Source organism: Salvelinus alpinus, chromosome 24 (assembly GCF_045679555.1).
Source record: "Salvelinus alpinus chromosome 24, SLU_Salpinus.1, whole genome shotgun sequence".
NCBI lineage: Eukaryota > Metazoa > Chordata > Actinopteri > Salmoniformes > Salmonidae > Salvelinus > Salvelinus alpinus.
The window spans coordinates 7,442,146-7,458,370 of record NC_092109.1 but is presented as its reverse complement, the minus strand read 5'-3'; the positions used below and the strand labels follow the sequence as shown (position 1 = coordinate 7,458,370).

General features: G+C 42.6%; 1 protein-coding gene across 2 annotated transcripts in view; it reads left to right on the top strand.

Moving 5' to 3' along the window:
* Nucleotides 1-11,104, top strand: part of LOC139552064 (collagen alpha-1(V) chain-like) — a 134,975-nt gene extending 123,871 nt beyond the window's left edge. The window contains exons 58-60 of one of the 2 annotated variants that reach the window (XM_071363438.1): nt 4,446-4,514; nt 8,120-8,353; nt 8,469-11,104. In XM_071363438.1, coding sequence (XP_071219539.1) covers nt 4,446-4,514; nt 8,120-8,353; nt 8,469-8,615 — 450 coding nt within the window. In that variant the 3' untranslated portion in view covers nt 8,616-11,104. Of the gene's footprint in view, nt 1-4,302; nt 4,372-4,445; nt 4,515-8,119; nt 8,354-8,468 lie in introns of both variants that reach the window. The other variant, XM_071363437.1, reaches the window with a different exon arrangement.
* The last annotated feature ends 5,121 nt before the right edge of the window (nt 11,105-16,225 follow it).

Here is a 16,225-nt window from a genome sequence, read left to right as displayed (position 1 = left end):
GATGATTATGCATGGAGAACAGGAGAGGAGATGAGAGGAGAGGAGAAGTAAAACACAGGAAAGTTTGTCAGGGAGATCTGTAATGGCTTTCTGCTACAGGACATGTTAACGATTCGCTGGCACGCTGAGGCACAGGAGTTTGCATAAGTTCAGAATAATGAACCTGTCTTTTTATAGCCAGGGAGAGCGATGGGCCAGTGGGATGGTCTCGTTGGTGTAGAGTGGAGAGAGAGAGAGAGGACATATGAACAGAGGCCCTGACATTGACATACACACATGTGGGCACCTGCGCACGCACACACACACACCCTCTCTCTCTCCTTCCCTGCTAGCCTGAGACACTGTATCATAGATAGATAGATAGATAGATAGATAGATAGATAGATAGATAGATAGATAGATAGGTAGGTAGGTAGGTAGGTAGGTAGGTAGGTAGGTAGGTAGGTAGGTAGGTAGGTAGGTAGGTAGGTAGGTAGGTAGGTAGGTAGGTAGGTAGGTAGGTAGGTAGGTAGGTAGGTAGGTAGGTAGGTAGGTAGGTAGGTAGGTAGGTAGGTAGGTAGGTAGGTAGGTAGGTAGGTAGGTAGGTAGGTAGGTAGGTAGGTAGGTAGGTAGGTAGGTAGGTAGGTAGGTAGGTAGGTAGGTAGGTAGGTAGGTAGGTAGGTAGGTAGGTAGGTAGGTAGGTAGGTAGGTAGGTAGGTAGGTAGGTAGGTAGGTAGGTAGGTAGGTAGGTAGGTAGGTAGGTAGGTAGGTAGGTAGGTAGGTAGGTAGGTAGGTAGGTAGGTAGGTAGGTAGGTAGGTAGGTAGGTAGGTAGGTAGGTAGGTAGGTAGGTAGGTAGGTAGGTAGGTAGGTAGGTAGGTAGGTAGGTAGGTAGGTAGGTAGGTAGGTAGGTAGGTAGGTAGGTAGGTAGGTAGATAGATAGACAGACAGACAGACAGACAGACAGATAGATAGATAGATAGATAGATAGATAGATAGATAGATGCAGGATAGCAGAGGGGGGAAAAGAGTCAAGCTCAAATCAAACAAAGTGTTTTTTGTTGCGTGAACAAGCATGGACACGCTGGAATTTGAATGCACTGTAGTGAATAAGAGAAAATGCACTTCAAATTTGAAAGCAAGTCTATTTTTCTTGCGTCTACGCGAAGCAATACTGGGAAAGTGAGCGGATAAATAGCCAGAAAATAAACTTTGTGAATTGTTATGTCTGGAATTGTGACACACACACATATATATATATATATATATATATATATATATATATATATATATATATATATATATATATATATATAAACTCAGCAAAAAAAGAAACGCCCCTTTTTCAGGACCCTGTCATTCAAAGATAATTCGTAAAAATCCAAATAACTTCACAGATCTTCATTGTTAAGGGTTTAAACACTGTTTCCTATGCTTGTTCATTGAACCATAAACAATTAATGAACATGCACCTGTGGAACGGTGACACTAACAGCTTACAGACGGTAGGCAATTAAGGTCACAGTTATGAAAACTTAGGACACTAAAGAGGCCTTTCTACTGACTCTGAACAACACCAAAAGAAAGATGCCCAGGATCCCTGCTCATCTGCGTGAACGTGCCTTAGGCATGCTGCAAGGAGGCATGAGGACTGCAGATGTGGACAGGGCATAAATTGCAATGTCCGTACTGTGAGATGCCTAAGACAGCGCTACAGGGAGACATGATGGACAGCTGATCGTCCTCGCAGTGGTAGACCACGTGTAACAACACCTGCACAGGATCGATACATCTGGACATCACACCTGCGGGACAGGTAAAGGATGGCAACAACAACTGCCCGAGTTACACCAGGAAGCACAATCCCTCCATTAGTGCTCAGACTGTCCACAATAGTCTTGAGAGAGGCTGGACTGAGGGCTTGTAGGCCTGTTGTAAGGCAGGTCCTCACCAGACATCACCGGCAACAACGTCGCCTATGGGCACAAACCCACCGTCGCTGGACCAGACAGGACTGGAAAAAAGTGCTATTCACTGACGAGTCGCGGTTTTGTCTCACCAGGGGTGATGGTCGGATCCGCGTTTATCGTCGAAAGAATGAGCGTTACACCGAGGCCTGTACTCTGGAGCGGGATTGATTTGGAGGTGGAGGGTCCTTCATGGTCTGGGTCGTGTGTCACAGCATCATCGGACTGAGCTTGTTGTCATTGCAGGCAATCTCAACGCTGTGCGTTACAGGGAAGACATCCTCCTCCCTCATGTGGTACCCTTCCTGCAGGCTCATCCTGACATGACACTCCAGCATGACAATGCCACCAGCCATACTGCTCTTTCTGTGCGTGATTTCATGCAAGACAGAAATGTCAGTGTTCTGTCATGGCCAGTGAAGGGCCCGGATCTCAATCCCATTGAGCACGTCTGTGACCTGTTGGATTGGAGGGTGAGGGCTAGGGCCATTCCCCCCAGAAATGTCTCGGAACTTGCAGGTGCCTTGGTGGAAGAGTGGGGTAACATCTCACAGCAAGAACTGGCAAATCTGGTGCAGTCCACGAGGAGGAGATGCACTGCAGTACTTAATGCAGCTGGTGGCCACACCAGATACTGACTGTTACTTTTGATTTTGACCCCCCCTTGTTCAGGGACACATTATTCCATTTATGTTAGTCACATGTCTGTGGAACTTGTTCAGTTTATGTCTCAGTTGTTGAATCTTGCGATGTTCATACAAATATTTACACATGTTAAGTTTGCTGAAAATAAACGCAGTTGACAGTGAGAGGGCGTTTTTATGTTGTTGCTGAGTTTATATATATAGTTAAAAAGTGCCTATTTAGTGTTGATAAGTTTAACTGCCAGTGCCAATAATAGGCCTACGTATTTGAAAACAATAACATTATCCCTACCATGGTTGATTTAGAGCACAGGCATATAGCCTAGGCAGGCTACGGCTGGGAAACTCCAGGAACTCCGTTCAAGAGAGAATGCTGTTATGTAGAAAGAATGAGACGAGCTAAATTCTTTATATACTGCTAGGTTGTATTAGCCACAACTCCCCTCACATCCGTGAGCCAACATAACAAGAGGCAGGTACGGTGGCTCCCGTAGGACATATAAGGTGAGTCAAAAGGAACAGAACAATAATTCACAAGGTCTACATAGCGAAGATAACAAACACAACGGTTTATTATGGAGTATATCATGACGATTAAGTTGGCATACGCTACGCAGTGTGTGTGAATTCAAGCTCTACTCTCGCACGCAAATTGTGACGCCGTTGATGGTTTCCCGTTTTAGAAGTAGAGGGTATCAGTTCTCACCCCCCAGTGAGCCCCCCCCCCCCTGGTGCTCGCGTCGATCTGAAGGTGCCTTTCAAAGCAGCGCGGTGTGTTTAATGTATGCTGTCCCGCAGCGTTAATTGATCTCCAGCTGAACATTCATGAACACATTAAGGCATTGACGACAAGCCTTGTATAAACCCTGCCACAGACTCATCTCGCTCATTAGTGAGCTAACCATGCTATTCAAATGAGTGTTGTTGAATAAGTCCATCACACTGGAGTACTACTGGCCATTTAGTCTGATACAGATCTTAATGGGGGGGGAAAACGAAGATAATTATTGGTGGTGATAAAGAAGCAAAAGCTGAACAGAATAAAAAAATAAAAAAATATTAATTCTAGACGTTTTACAGCTTTTAAATTGAAAAGTGACTTATTGTTGACTCTACAGCGAAAGCTTAACTGGCTTTAAATGAAAACCATAAAAACAAGCCACCTACTTGTTTTTATCATAAACAGCAGAAGCTTAAACCATAAAGTATAGTCACTTCTGTATGGTTGTAGAGCAAAACACTTAGCAGAAGGGAAAATGGGGCATTTGCAAGGCGGTCCCCTAGAGGCTAACGGCTGTATCCAAAATGGCACTCTATTGCCTTGATAGTGCACTACCCTGGTAATGCCCTATAAAGGGAATAGGGTGTAATTTGAGATGCAGACAATGTCTCCTAACTAATCACTGTGTACTCATTAATATATTATCAGTAATTAGCTGCCAGACAATGTTTATACAAAACGCCATAATGGCTTACTAAGCCTAAGGTCTTTTACACTGTCCCGGGCTGTTCGGTGTCACCCGATACCTCTGCAGGTCTGGCAGACGCTACAGAGAGCCAAGGAAACGAGGGAGGGGTGGAGGGGACGAATGAAGGATGGAAGCATTTCTTTTTTTCAGGAGGCTGTGTTCTTACTGTTTTTCTTTCTTTAACCTTCGTTTTTTCTCCTCCTCCTCCTCCTCTTCCCCCCTGTTTCGCTCCCTCCGTACCCCAGACTAGGCTCACCTCCTGGGTAAAGGAGATCCCTGGCTCCTGGTTCAGTGAATTCAAACGTGGTAAACTGGTAAGCCCCCCTGATGTTCCCCTTCCCCCCGTCCCCTTCCCTTTTTCCTGAACAGCTCATCTCATATTTTACAGAGCAAAATGGCAAAATGGCCCAAAGACGCCCCAGGCTCTTGGTATAGTCGCTACAAGCGAGGTTCCCTGGTAAGTGGCACGCCCACAGGTCTCTGGAGGCCCAGCAAGAGTGACTCCTTGCTGGGTCTCTGAGAGCCTAAGGGCCCTGCATGGTTCTAGGTTCTGGTTCTGGTACTGGTCAGTACTGGTTCTGCATGGATCCTGTACTGCTTGGTACTCGTCTCTGACTGGCACTCTGGCTTGTGGTTGTGGCGACACTGCTCTGCATGGTTCAGCATGATCAAGCTCAGCTCACCTTCAGTAAGACATACAGCTATAGGTGACGGCTCCTCCCAGAATAGAGGGAGACAGAGTTGGTGGAGCAGGCACAGACATAGACAGTCTTTACCATGGCAACTGGTAGAAACGTCAATAGAAATTCAAAATAGAAAAAGGTAAGTGTCGTACAAAAAGTCATTGAATGTTGCCATGGAAAGGTATGTCTGTAAATGCATCCACTCAACCTGACTACCTCTGAAGTTGGAGAGCGTCACCTAGAAGTGACTGAGTGCCTTGAGAATCTCCCAGTTAGACACACATTTTACGTTTAAACACAGTGACAACAACTACTCGTATTGACCTCTGCCTTTTCCAGTTGACTCAGATGCATACTGAATAAATACATACCTATTCATAAATAGGTATGTATCTATAGTGAAAGCTACTCACAGGAGAGTGATTAGAAACCATTTTGTTCCTGCTACACTCATTTCACACACTCACTTCCTCATTCACTTCCTCATTCACTCTCACATCAGGGTTACGGTAGGTAACAGCACAGATTCAATGTGAACAGGTGAACAAAGGTCAGGCACTCAGTCACTCTCCCAGGGGCTTTTGGGTACTCAGCCACTTTTGACTTGCGGCTGTGGTGAAGAGGTAATGTTTCCATGGCGATGTAGGGCAGGTTCCACACGCTGATTCTGCGGGGAAGGGGGGGGGGGGGGGGGGGCAGACAGGAGCAGGAGAGGACCTACCGAGATCCTCTCTGAGTACTTGGACACTCACAGGGGTGAATGGTACTACTCCCTTTAGGATCCACTGATGAACAGACACTCATACTAGACATAATGGACATAGTTATCATCCTTCAATATTTCCAAACTCCCTATAAGGCCACCTTGTGAGTACTTGAAAATATATATAAACGCAACATGCATCAATTTCAACGATTTTACTGAGTTACAGTTCATATAAGGAAATTTGTCATTTGCAATAAATGAGGCCCTAACCTATGGATTTCACATGGGTGGGGCTACGCCCTCCACCCACTGGAGAGCCAGGCCCAGCCAATCAGAATGAGTTTTTCCCCACAAAAGGGCTGTCCAGGTGGCTGGTCTCATATGATCCTGCAGGTAAAGAAGCCAGCACAAGTTGCACCTGTGTAATTTGACCTTTATTTAACTAGGCGAGTCAATTAAGAACAAATTCTTATTTACAAAGACAGCCTACACCAGCCAAACCTGGACGACGCTGGGCCAATTGTGCGCCGCCCTATGGGACTCCCAATCACAGCCGGTTGTGATACAGCCTGGAATTGAACCAGAGTCTGTAGTGAAGCCTCTAGCACTGAGATGCAGTGCCTTAAACCGCTGCACCACTCGGGAGCCCACCCAGTGATCATGCTGTTTATTCAGCTTCTTGATATGCCACCCCTGTCAAGTGGATGGATTATCTTGCCAAAGGAGAAATGATCCCTAAAAGGGATGTAAACAAATTTGTACACAAAATGTGAGAGAAATTAGTGTTTTGTTCATATGGAACATTTCTGGGATCGTTTATTTCAGCTCATGAAACATGGGACCAACACTTTACATGCTGCGTTTATAATTTTTGTTCAGTGTACAACAGGTACATAGGATTTGATTACTTCCTTCTCATAGTAATTTGTAATGTCCATTGTTGTCCAGTTTGTATTTGTGTGTGTGTGCGTGTGAGAATATCTATACACACACACACACACACACACACACACAAAACACCCACATCAGTGGCTCCCTGCTCCTACTGCATGGCATGGGCGTTGCATGCGCTCGGCTCTTGGTCTCAGTCAGTCCTGTTTGTCTGAAAGAAGAAGAGAACCCTGTGGAACTGATGGTGGAACACTGCTGGTTGGTATGGAAACGGATCTCCACCGTAATAGTTCAATGGCATCACACCAAAGACTGATGTTACCACATGTGTTACCTGACAGATCATCAGTCTTATCCGTAACCATTAGAGCCAAACTACATTTGTTTAGTATTCACATAAACAAGGCGAATTAGGCAAATTCTACATTTCACAAACCGATTTAACTAAAGCATTATTAATTTCATTAAGACAATTATGTTTGTGCATAATGTTTTCTATTTCCTAATGAGCTCGTTTAAAAAACAGAGAATGTCCATTTTCTTAATTAAAGCTCAAATGTTTAATCGCGGATACAGTAGCTTCTCGATTGAGAGTTATCGTCACTTGTTCATTGCTTGTAGACTGCTATTCCTACAGAACCATTGTAATCTTTCAACAGAGAATAAGTCAGTCAGTATCTAATGCCCCGGAGCCTGTGGATTAGAGCTCATGTTGTAACCCCTGTCTGCCTTACTGTTTCTCAGACACGAGCTTACTCCTAGAGCCCCAGACAGTCAGACAGAGCCCATAATACAGCAACCCTCTCCATCACTCCCAAAAGTGGGTGATGATGGCCTATATAGTTCACTCTAAAGGAGGTAACTGGGATACAAACCTCTGATATATCCCCCCCACCTGGTTTTGTCGTCTGAGGAATCGAGACGATGTCCTACTCCTGTAGCGCCACCGTGAATTATGGGTAATGAAGCGTAACATGCTTTCTGGAGACGCGTCGGACGTTGTTGATCTCCTTAACCATAACCCCCCACCCCCTCTCCCCCGAGCAGCAGTGAAAGATGGCACGAATGCGCGTCGCGGCCCACTGCACCGACCTAATTGACATCCACAATTCTGTAAGGCCAGCCGTAGCACCGGAGAGGGAGAGGCAAGGACTGTTGACCTGTTTGAGTGACGTCGTGTCACTCAAACAGGCGCCGTGACGCTGTTTCGCCAGCACAGCGCTCCCGCAGACACCTGCAGTTGTTAACTGCTGCTGTCTGCAAACGGTGACGCCGACACTCATTTTACATACAGAGTCATTTGGCAAACGCTCTTATCCAGAGCTACGTGCAGTTAGCGCATTCATCTTAAGACTCGGTGAGACGACCACATATCAGAGTCGTAGGAAGTACAATGTCAGTGCCAGTAGGGAAAGACAAGTGCAAGGGTGATGTATTCATTTATTTTTAAGGCACTCTTGCAGTAGCTGTCGAAAATGAGATTTCACTGATACAGAAGAAACCCCAACGAGACACCTCCCAGTACATGAGAACAGTGTGATGTGTAGATTCCAGTGTTCTTGTTAGAGAATATACAGTAAAGTAACCTTGTGTCTGAAATGGCACCCTATTCCATAAATAGTGCACTACTTTGGATCAGAGCACTGCTCAAAAGTAGTGCACTATTTAGGGAATAGGGTGCCATTTCAGATGCACCCAAGCACCAAGTATGTATAGTGTCTGTATTAGTCCCCAGTGTCTGTTCCGGCCTAGACCCTTTATCCCCTCTCCCTCCATCTGTAGCTCTCGTACGTGGACGCTGAGGGCAACCCCATCGGCGTGGTCCAGATGACCTTCCTGCGTCTGCTGAGCGCGGCCGCCCGCCAGAACCTAACCTACAACTGCTACCAGTCGGTGGCCTGGCATGACCAGGACGGGGACTCGTACGACAAGGCCATCCGCTTCCTGGGGTCCAATGATGAGGAGATGTCCTACGACAATAACCCTTACATCAGAGCCGTGGTGGACGGCTGTGCGGTGAGTGGGTGGAAGTGTGTGTGTGTCCTGGGGGTGTGTGTAAGGGTATGTGTGGGTGAGATGTTCTTAGCACCGAAGCATTTTCTCACAATGTCCCTCTCCCTCTGTTTTCCAGTTGAAAAAGGGCTATGAAAAGACAGTACTTGAGATCAACACACCAAAGGTGGAACAGGTGCCTTTTGTTGACATAATGTTCAATGATTTCGGCGGAGCCACGCAGAAGTTTGGATTCGAAGTGGGTCCTGTCTGTTTCATTGGCTAAGACTGTTTACTGAACAAAATGGAGAAAATAAAACACCATATTTGTTTTGTCAAAAACAAAACACATGAAATGAATAGGACAATTTTGATTTGTGTAAAACATTCTGTGTTCACTAGCAACAAGTATAAATAAAATACAAAAATTCAAGATGAGAATACTAGAATACATTTCTGTAGGATTTCGTAAGAAATAATAATAATAAAAAAGAGCAACCTTGCAACCTCAGTGTGCCTTCTCTATCACGTGCAAGTTTTGAAACTGGATAAGTTAGATACTACCGACCCCTATCTTCACCCCTGACCTGTATCTCCGACCCGAAACCTCCACCCACTCCCAGTGCACTTGATGTAGATCCAGTCTGCCTGTCCAACGCACCCGAGGCAAACCTTTACCTGGAATCCCACTGGTTTCAGAAGATTGCCATGGACTCAATCTGATTCGGCAGTTTGCTTCATTGTTTTGTTTTGATCAGTTAAAAAAAAATCATAATAATAATCTCCCTCTTATCTCCCGCTCTGAATATTTTATTAATTCGCTCATTCATTCATTAATTTCGAAAGCTTTGTTTTGTGCATAATTGTCTCGCCATTCTTCTGAATGGAGCTTATACATATAAATATATATAAATATTTGTTGTATGTTTGTAAGTACTTTCTGTATATTTTTCCTGGTAATGTTGATTGATTCTGGCTTCAAAACGTGCATGTGACTTTTTAGGAGATGATGGTTTTTGGAATACATCAAATTTGCAGATACTGAAGTGAGGAATTGAATGTGTAAATTGGAGAATAGATGAGGAATGCTTGTCTTGTTGCTGGTTGTGAAGCACACCTAATTGTAATTTAAGAACCGAATGAAAATAAAAGTTGGAGAAAAAAAAACTCTGCATTACTATATGAGAGTTGATTTGCAGAAAACAAAATGTGTCAAGAAAAAAAATACACAAAAACATTCCTCCTCTTTTTGTGTCCTCCTGAACGAAGTGCCTATTTTGGTGGCATTTGGAGATTTTATTAACTTAATAAACCGTCTTTTTACGTCATTTTTTCCCCCAATAATTCACTATCTCTGATCTATCAACCTATATATGCAACGTGAGATGTCACATTTCAATGAAGCACAAGAAATCAAGAATTAGGTGCTATTTTCTCTCCTCTGTGGTGCTATGATATTTTCTAGTTTGTTATTTTGAAAAGTACAGTAATCTGATGGTGGTGATGTTATCCTGTTACCATGACTACCCGTCCTGCCTCTGACCCTCTTAGCCATTACCTCTGGCCAAATAACATCTTCACTGCATTCTTATTTATGTCCAGGGGTGTTTTAATGCATGCCAGTTTGCTTCGTATTCATTCATAGATCAATGCAGTATTTTATTTTATGTACTTCTCTGCTTCCAAGGCCCACTTAGTAACAACTCTACCAGTGTCTGATCATACTGCAACTTACTTAGAATGTGTTAATTGAAATAAGATTGTACTCGAATGCCAAATGTGGGTCTAATTTATCGAACTTTCTTAGATGTCTTTAAAAAAGAAAGTAGAAGCGATACTGCAATGTTTCCATATCATGGTTCCAAGACTTGGTGCATTTTGTGAATGGATCTCAGTGTTTGGTGTTATGTGTAATGGATCATCTTTTTCCACTTCGTCAAGCTTTTTCATCCTTTCCTTTTTCGGGGGTGGGGTGGAGGTGACTGGTTTGGAAGGGGTAACCGTCAAGTATTCCAAAGCACATGACCGCGGAACAGTTTGGAATTTTGGTACCTGAAATCCTCAACTCTCTTACCAAAGGTTTTGTTTATACATAGCTTTAAGTTTCTAGAGGGCCAAGAATCGACTACATAGTTTGAAATCCACTATTTTTGAAAATGTTCAAATGTTCAAATGATGATTAAAATCAGATGTATCATATAAAAATAAAACATTGAAAACAAATAAAAAAATTAATGAATAAAAGGAAAAATGTAGTTTATAGTTCATCAGATTAGCCAGTTTAAAGGAAGAAAAGCCAGATGAAAAGCTTGTTTTTGTATTGTTGTTTGGGACTTCTGATTTACCTGTTGGTTTACTTCCTTTAGCCCCTAGTTATCCCCATTGTACAAACTATGCACTCTGCCTGCTTTTTACCACTGCAACATCACCACTTTTTACTGTCCTGCATAAGTAGCTTGTTTTTTGTTAAGTTTTACCGTTTTTACCTTCTAGATATGTGACTTGAAACATTTCTGTTAAAATAGCTGAATACACTCATTGATAATCGTTTTAAAATTTTCATTTCGATAAAGCATGCCAAATTTAACATTTTTGCTCTCAATAAAAGGACAAAACAATTTTGTAAATTTTCAGAACCAGCAGTCAATAAAGTTTTTTATTTTTGTTTTTTGTTTTACATTTGTCTGTTCATTCATTTGTTTTTACGGTCCTGTCAAACCTGTGTAAGAGAGGATAGAAGATGGTGTTTTTGTCAATAAATTCAAGTTTACTGTGGTCACCCACTCTTGTATGTCTTTTGAAGCATTAAAACCTATCTGTATGCATGAAATTGTAAGGTTTTCTTCTCTTGTTGTTATACTTTAGAAAGACATGATCTCAAACCCACTTTTTTTATAGAAAAATAGGTAGATTTGCAAAAATGTATGCTAAATTGAAAACGGTCATGTCCATAATTGTGAAGTGTAGCGAGAATGCTAATATTGTAATTCTCTACCCAAACCCAAGGTTCATTTGTAGGATATGTATTATATTATTGAAAAAAATACATGTAAATTGATACCATAGTGTTACTGGAAGGCCCACTCTTTATCTCAGAAACAGAGATGTATCGTTAATTGGTTTTTAGTCAATATTTGCCACTTGGGTTATGGTAGCCTACCCTGATCCAAAACATAAATTTATGTTTTCTCATTCTTTTACAGATTGACTTTCATCAACTCTGCGTACAGAGTTAGATGGTGAATATTGTACGTTTTTAGTCATAGTTGTTGATTTTAGAATCCACAGCTCTTTCCAGACGGTAGCGCTGAAGGACATTTATACCGCGATTGGAAATGAAAGTCAATGTTCTCGCGGTCGCGGACACTGCATTCACGGTAAAAGCTGGGGAGGTCGGCTCATCGGAAATGTCCTTAATATTTTTGCGCGGATCTTCCACAATACTTCGGCAATACTGATTGAATCCAGCCCTTAGAATAAGTTCTTGCAAAACAAACAGTGTTTATAGTAAGTGAAGTTCCACCATTTCTAAAATCCTTGTTCTGGCAATCTGATTACTTCTGAAAATCTTTGCTGTGTATTAATGTGTTCCACCACCTCCACCCCTCATTAGAATACATTTGCATACATACAGTATGCAAAGGCTTCCAGGGACGTACTGTAGCTGGAGTGTACATGATGTGTTTCTGCATGCATGTTTGATGCAGTGTTTACAGGGTGGATGTATCTGCATGCATAATACTGTATCTACAGGAGACATACTGATACTGGGTAAGCAAATAGAGTTTCAAACAGAACGACATGCAGAGTTACTCCCTCACTCTCATCATCTCTTCATAGGCCTGGTGCTTAACTTTGAATTCGCTTTGGCTTTCCATTTAGTTTGTTGGTCTTTCAGCTTTCTTACAGGTTCGTAAAAAACGTTGTTATTAAAAAACGGTGTATTCCTTTTAATCCTTAAGACTCTAAACCTAAGTAACATAATACAAAAATCCCCAGCAAAATTTGTCAGTTTACTTCTGTTTGTAACGTCAACCTTTGTCTGTAGCGTCCAAACCGTTTGGGCTATTTTTTCTGTATTTGTTTTAACCATTTATGAATGTGTTATTCAATGTGTTTCTATGGGCGATAATAGTAAAGGTCAAATTCAATATTTTTCATCTTTTTTTATACCTAAAGGGGCCTTAGCATTCACTCTCGACCCCTCTCAAGACCTCTTGAACGTCATGGCAAAATGTAGATTTCCGCCTAAATAGACATACTCAAAAGTCATTATTTTTCATGAGATGGCCATAAACAATAACTGGTAATGCTGCATAGTTCTAGAACGGTTTGGAACTCACTTTTCTGGTAAACATAATTATACATTGTGTGAGATACTCACTTCTGAAAATATATATACCGGTATGATTGTTTACCTATTCGACAAAAGTATGGGAATCGACAATCAAATGATAAACGACTTACTATATGACTTCACCTCTCTTACAGCTGTAAAATAAATAGGATCATGTTTAGTGACAGTACAAATTTGGCCCTATTTCATATAACTGACGACAGAGCATTTTCTGCCAAGCCTCCTCTGAGCGACGCAGAGACACCATTCGAATGTCTGCAGACTCCTTACAACTTCAGCTTTAGCCACAACGTGATTTTGTCCCTCTGTGACCAAGAAAAAGTGGTCGTGTTTCAATTCTATTAGCATTATTTCGTATTTTTTTGTATTATTTTCATGTTTTTTTGTTGTTAAGAGCTCTGAATCCAGTTGAGAATATCACAGTGACATGAAACCATGATTGTTGAAATTGCTAGACTGTCCCCTTTAAGATGCCGTCTCCCAGGCTTTGTCTGTACAGGACAGAAAATGTGATACGTCACTCCCTATGCAAATGTGGGGTGTGAAACCTGACACTTCCGCTCCGCTGACAAAGTGGTAGCGGAAAAGAGGACAGATGGGGTTTTCTGGCAATATAAGGCACTAGACCCTGCGATATTCACAGAGCGCCTTGTTAAACAAAATGTCAGTCGGGAACAGGTCCAGAACCGCTCAAATTCCCCTAAATTGGGGACTTAGCGTCTAAGAGATTGCATCCTCTCCTCCACGGCGTTAGTCTCCTCCGATTTACAGTGGTGTCCCGTTTTTTTGTGAGACAGCTGATATTGATAGAAGATTACAATGCTTTGAGATTGGAAGGGTTGGAGGGTTGAGGAGGGCCAGAGTGGGTCAAGTGCCAGTCTGCCCGCCGGTAGGAAATTAAGACGGAGAGGAAGGAAACATATATCAAAACATTGGGGTAAATGCCCTGAACCGATGGATCTTTGGGCAACAGAGACAGAGGCAGTCCACTCATTCATATATTCCCCAACTCTGGCCACGTACTAATGACCTACTTGCATAGGAATCAGACAGAAGAGAGAGGGAGTGAGAGAGAGATAGAGAAGGACGGGGTGAGAGAGCAGGATGGAGAGGGGGAAGCAGGCAGTTATGATACAGTTCTGATGTTAGGATATCTATATAAGCCTCTTCTACCCTGCCTGTAGCTAATGGAGATATTGGGGGCCTGTATTGTAGTTGGAGATGTCAGATCCTGTAGCTATCTGATTTGATTACGGCGAGACCACCCATGGTATTGGTGTGAATGGTGGGATGATAGTGTGTGTTTTGAGGTGATGTAAGAAATGAGAATGCTCAATTCTTATCTCCATGTCTTATCAATATTTACTATGTTTAATATGGCAATTGCACTGTTCAACTTGATCAGTGGCACATCCCCAATGGCATTCTATGGCAAATGAATTGATTCATTATGTACACCATAGCCTACTGATAAATATATGTATAAATAGTAACTATTTCTATGCTGGTATATATTGTATGTTGTACCTCTTATTTAGATGAGGCTCCCCAGTGTCTTCTTTGTCTTGTGTTCAGAGCAGTACCATCTCCCAAACGGAAGAAGACAAGATGGGAGAGGAGGGAGGAAAGGAGAGGAGGGAGATAAGGGAGTGTGTTTGATGTGTAAATGCACGACACACAGTCGGCTTGTGATGTTTTCCCTACAGAAATGCAGGTGAATTACACATGAGTTTGGGTCAAAATTAGAACCTTATTCAAATGGGGGGGTATAGTATCAGATCATCATTAGCATGAAACGAATGAATTAGCCTACTCTCTCCCTCTCTTTCCTCTCCTCGTTTGTTACTGTCATGGAGCACACACACATCTTTGACAAACAGTACATCTTTAAATTCTCTTCCTGTGAACTGGAGACAGCACCACACTCCCACCGGAAGACGTGAGACGCTCAGAAGGTCCTAGTGTTCTAGACGATCCGAGAGGTGGTAGCAGCAGAGGGAGAGTTATTTCATTATATTCAAGATCAAAGGTTACTGTTGTCATGGCGCTGACACAGATGCTGAGATTGTCCTACAGCAACCATCTGTTACCCTGACACCGAGTGAGCGAGTGATACATTTCAATATTCCAAAAGCGCATATGGATAGTGTTGTGAACTCAGGAAGGCACGTCTGGAATGGAGTGGCAATTATGCATCACACCTGCCCAAAGACAAGGTGAAGCAGGAATCATCTGACAACATGGGAAGCGATACAGTAGATGCCAACTCTTCCCTCTCAAACATCCATAGCTGTGGACTTTTATTTCATTATTGGTTCTAAGGGCTAGGGTTAGGGTTGAACTGGGATGTGTACATGGTTTGTTCAAGGGTGAATTTGGGTCAGCAGGTTTAAGAGAGGATGTATGGCTCAGTCATTGGTAGTTAGAAAAGCGTTATAGTGATGCTTTGGACTTGTATTTTACCATTATTCCTTGGATCTTTCGGCCCGTAATTGTTTTCCTCTTCCCTAACTCTCCTTGAATCCATACATCTTTAAAGAAACCTTTAATCAATAAAGTCCAGACAAGGCCATTCTCTCAGTAATGTCGCTCTAAAATTCTTAATTTGTCTTTAGAGTCTAGTATACTAGTTTCCTGATAAAACCCTGAAAGGACTCCATCTCCTCTCTTCTTTATGTCTCTTTCAGATCTCTTGTTTCCTTTCCTCTAATTGTTCTCTTATATCCCGCCTCTCTCCTCCCTCTCTCTCTCTTCTCTCACTACCTCTGCCTCCCTCTTTCTCTCTCTCTCTCCTTCCCTTCCCCCTTCCCGTATCTCATTCCATTAAGCCTCCCACCGCCTGTCATTTTGCCCATGTTAACTGCGGTGTCTAATGCCTTCTGCCTCTTGCCTCTCCTCCTGGTGCATGTTTAAGTGTTAAATGTGTCGAGCCTATAGACGTCAATCCACCGATCCCTCCATACGTCCACATACATCCATCAGCCGTGTGGTGCTAAAGTTGAAGTGCTGTTGTCCAGCAAAAACCATAGGCCAGCTATTATCAACCACTTAACCGCCCAGCCCAGCCACTTGACAGCATTAAGAGAACCTAGTTAACTTCTTATGGCTGCATCCCGCTAACGGGATCGATATGACAACAGCCAGTGAAAGTGCAGGGCGCCAAATTCAAACAACAGAAGTCTCATAATTAAAATTCCTCAAACATACATGTGTCTTATATCATTTTAAAGGTAATCTTGTTGTTAATCCCACCAAAGTGTCCGATTTCAAATATGCTTTTCAGCGAAAGCACTACAAACGATTATGTTAGGTCACCACCAAACCACAATAAGCACAGCCATTTTTCCAGCGAAATATAGCTGTCACAAAAAGCAGAAATAGAGATAAAATGAATCACTAACCTTTGATGATCTTCATCAGACAACACTCATAGGACTTCATGTTACACAATACATGCATGTTTTGTTTGATAAAGTTCATATTTATATAAAATAATCTGAGTTTACATTGGCGCGTTACATTCACTAGTTCCAAAAACA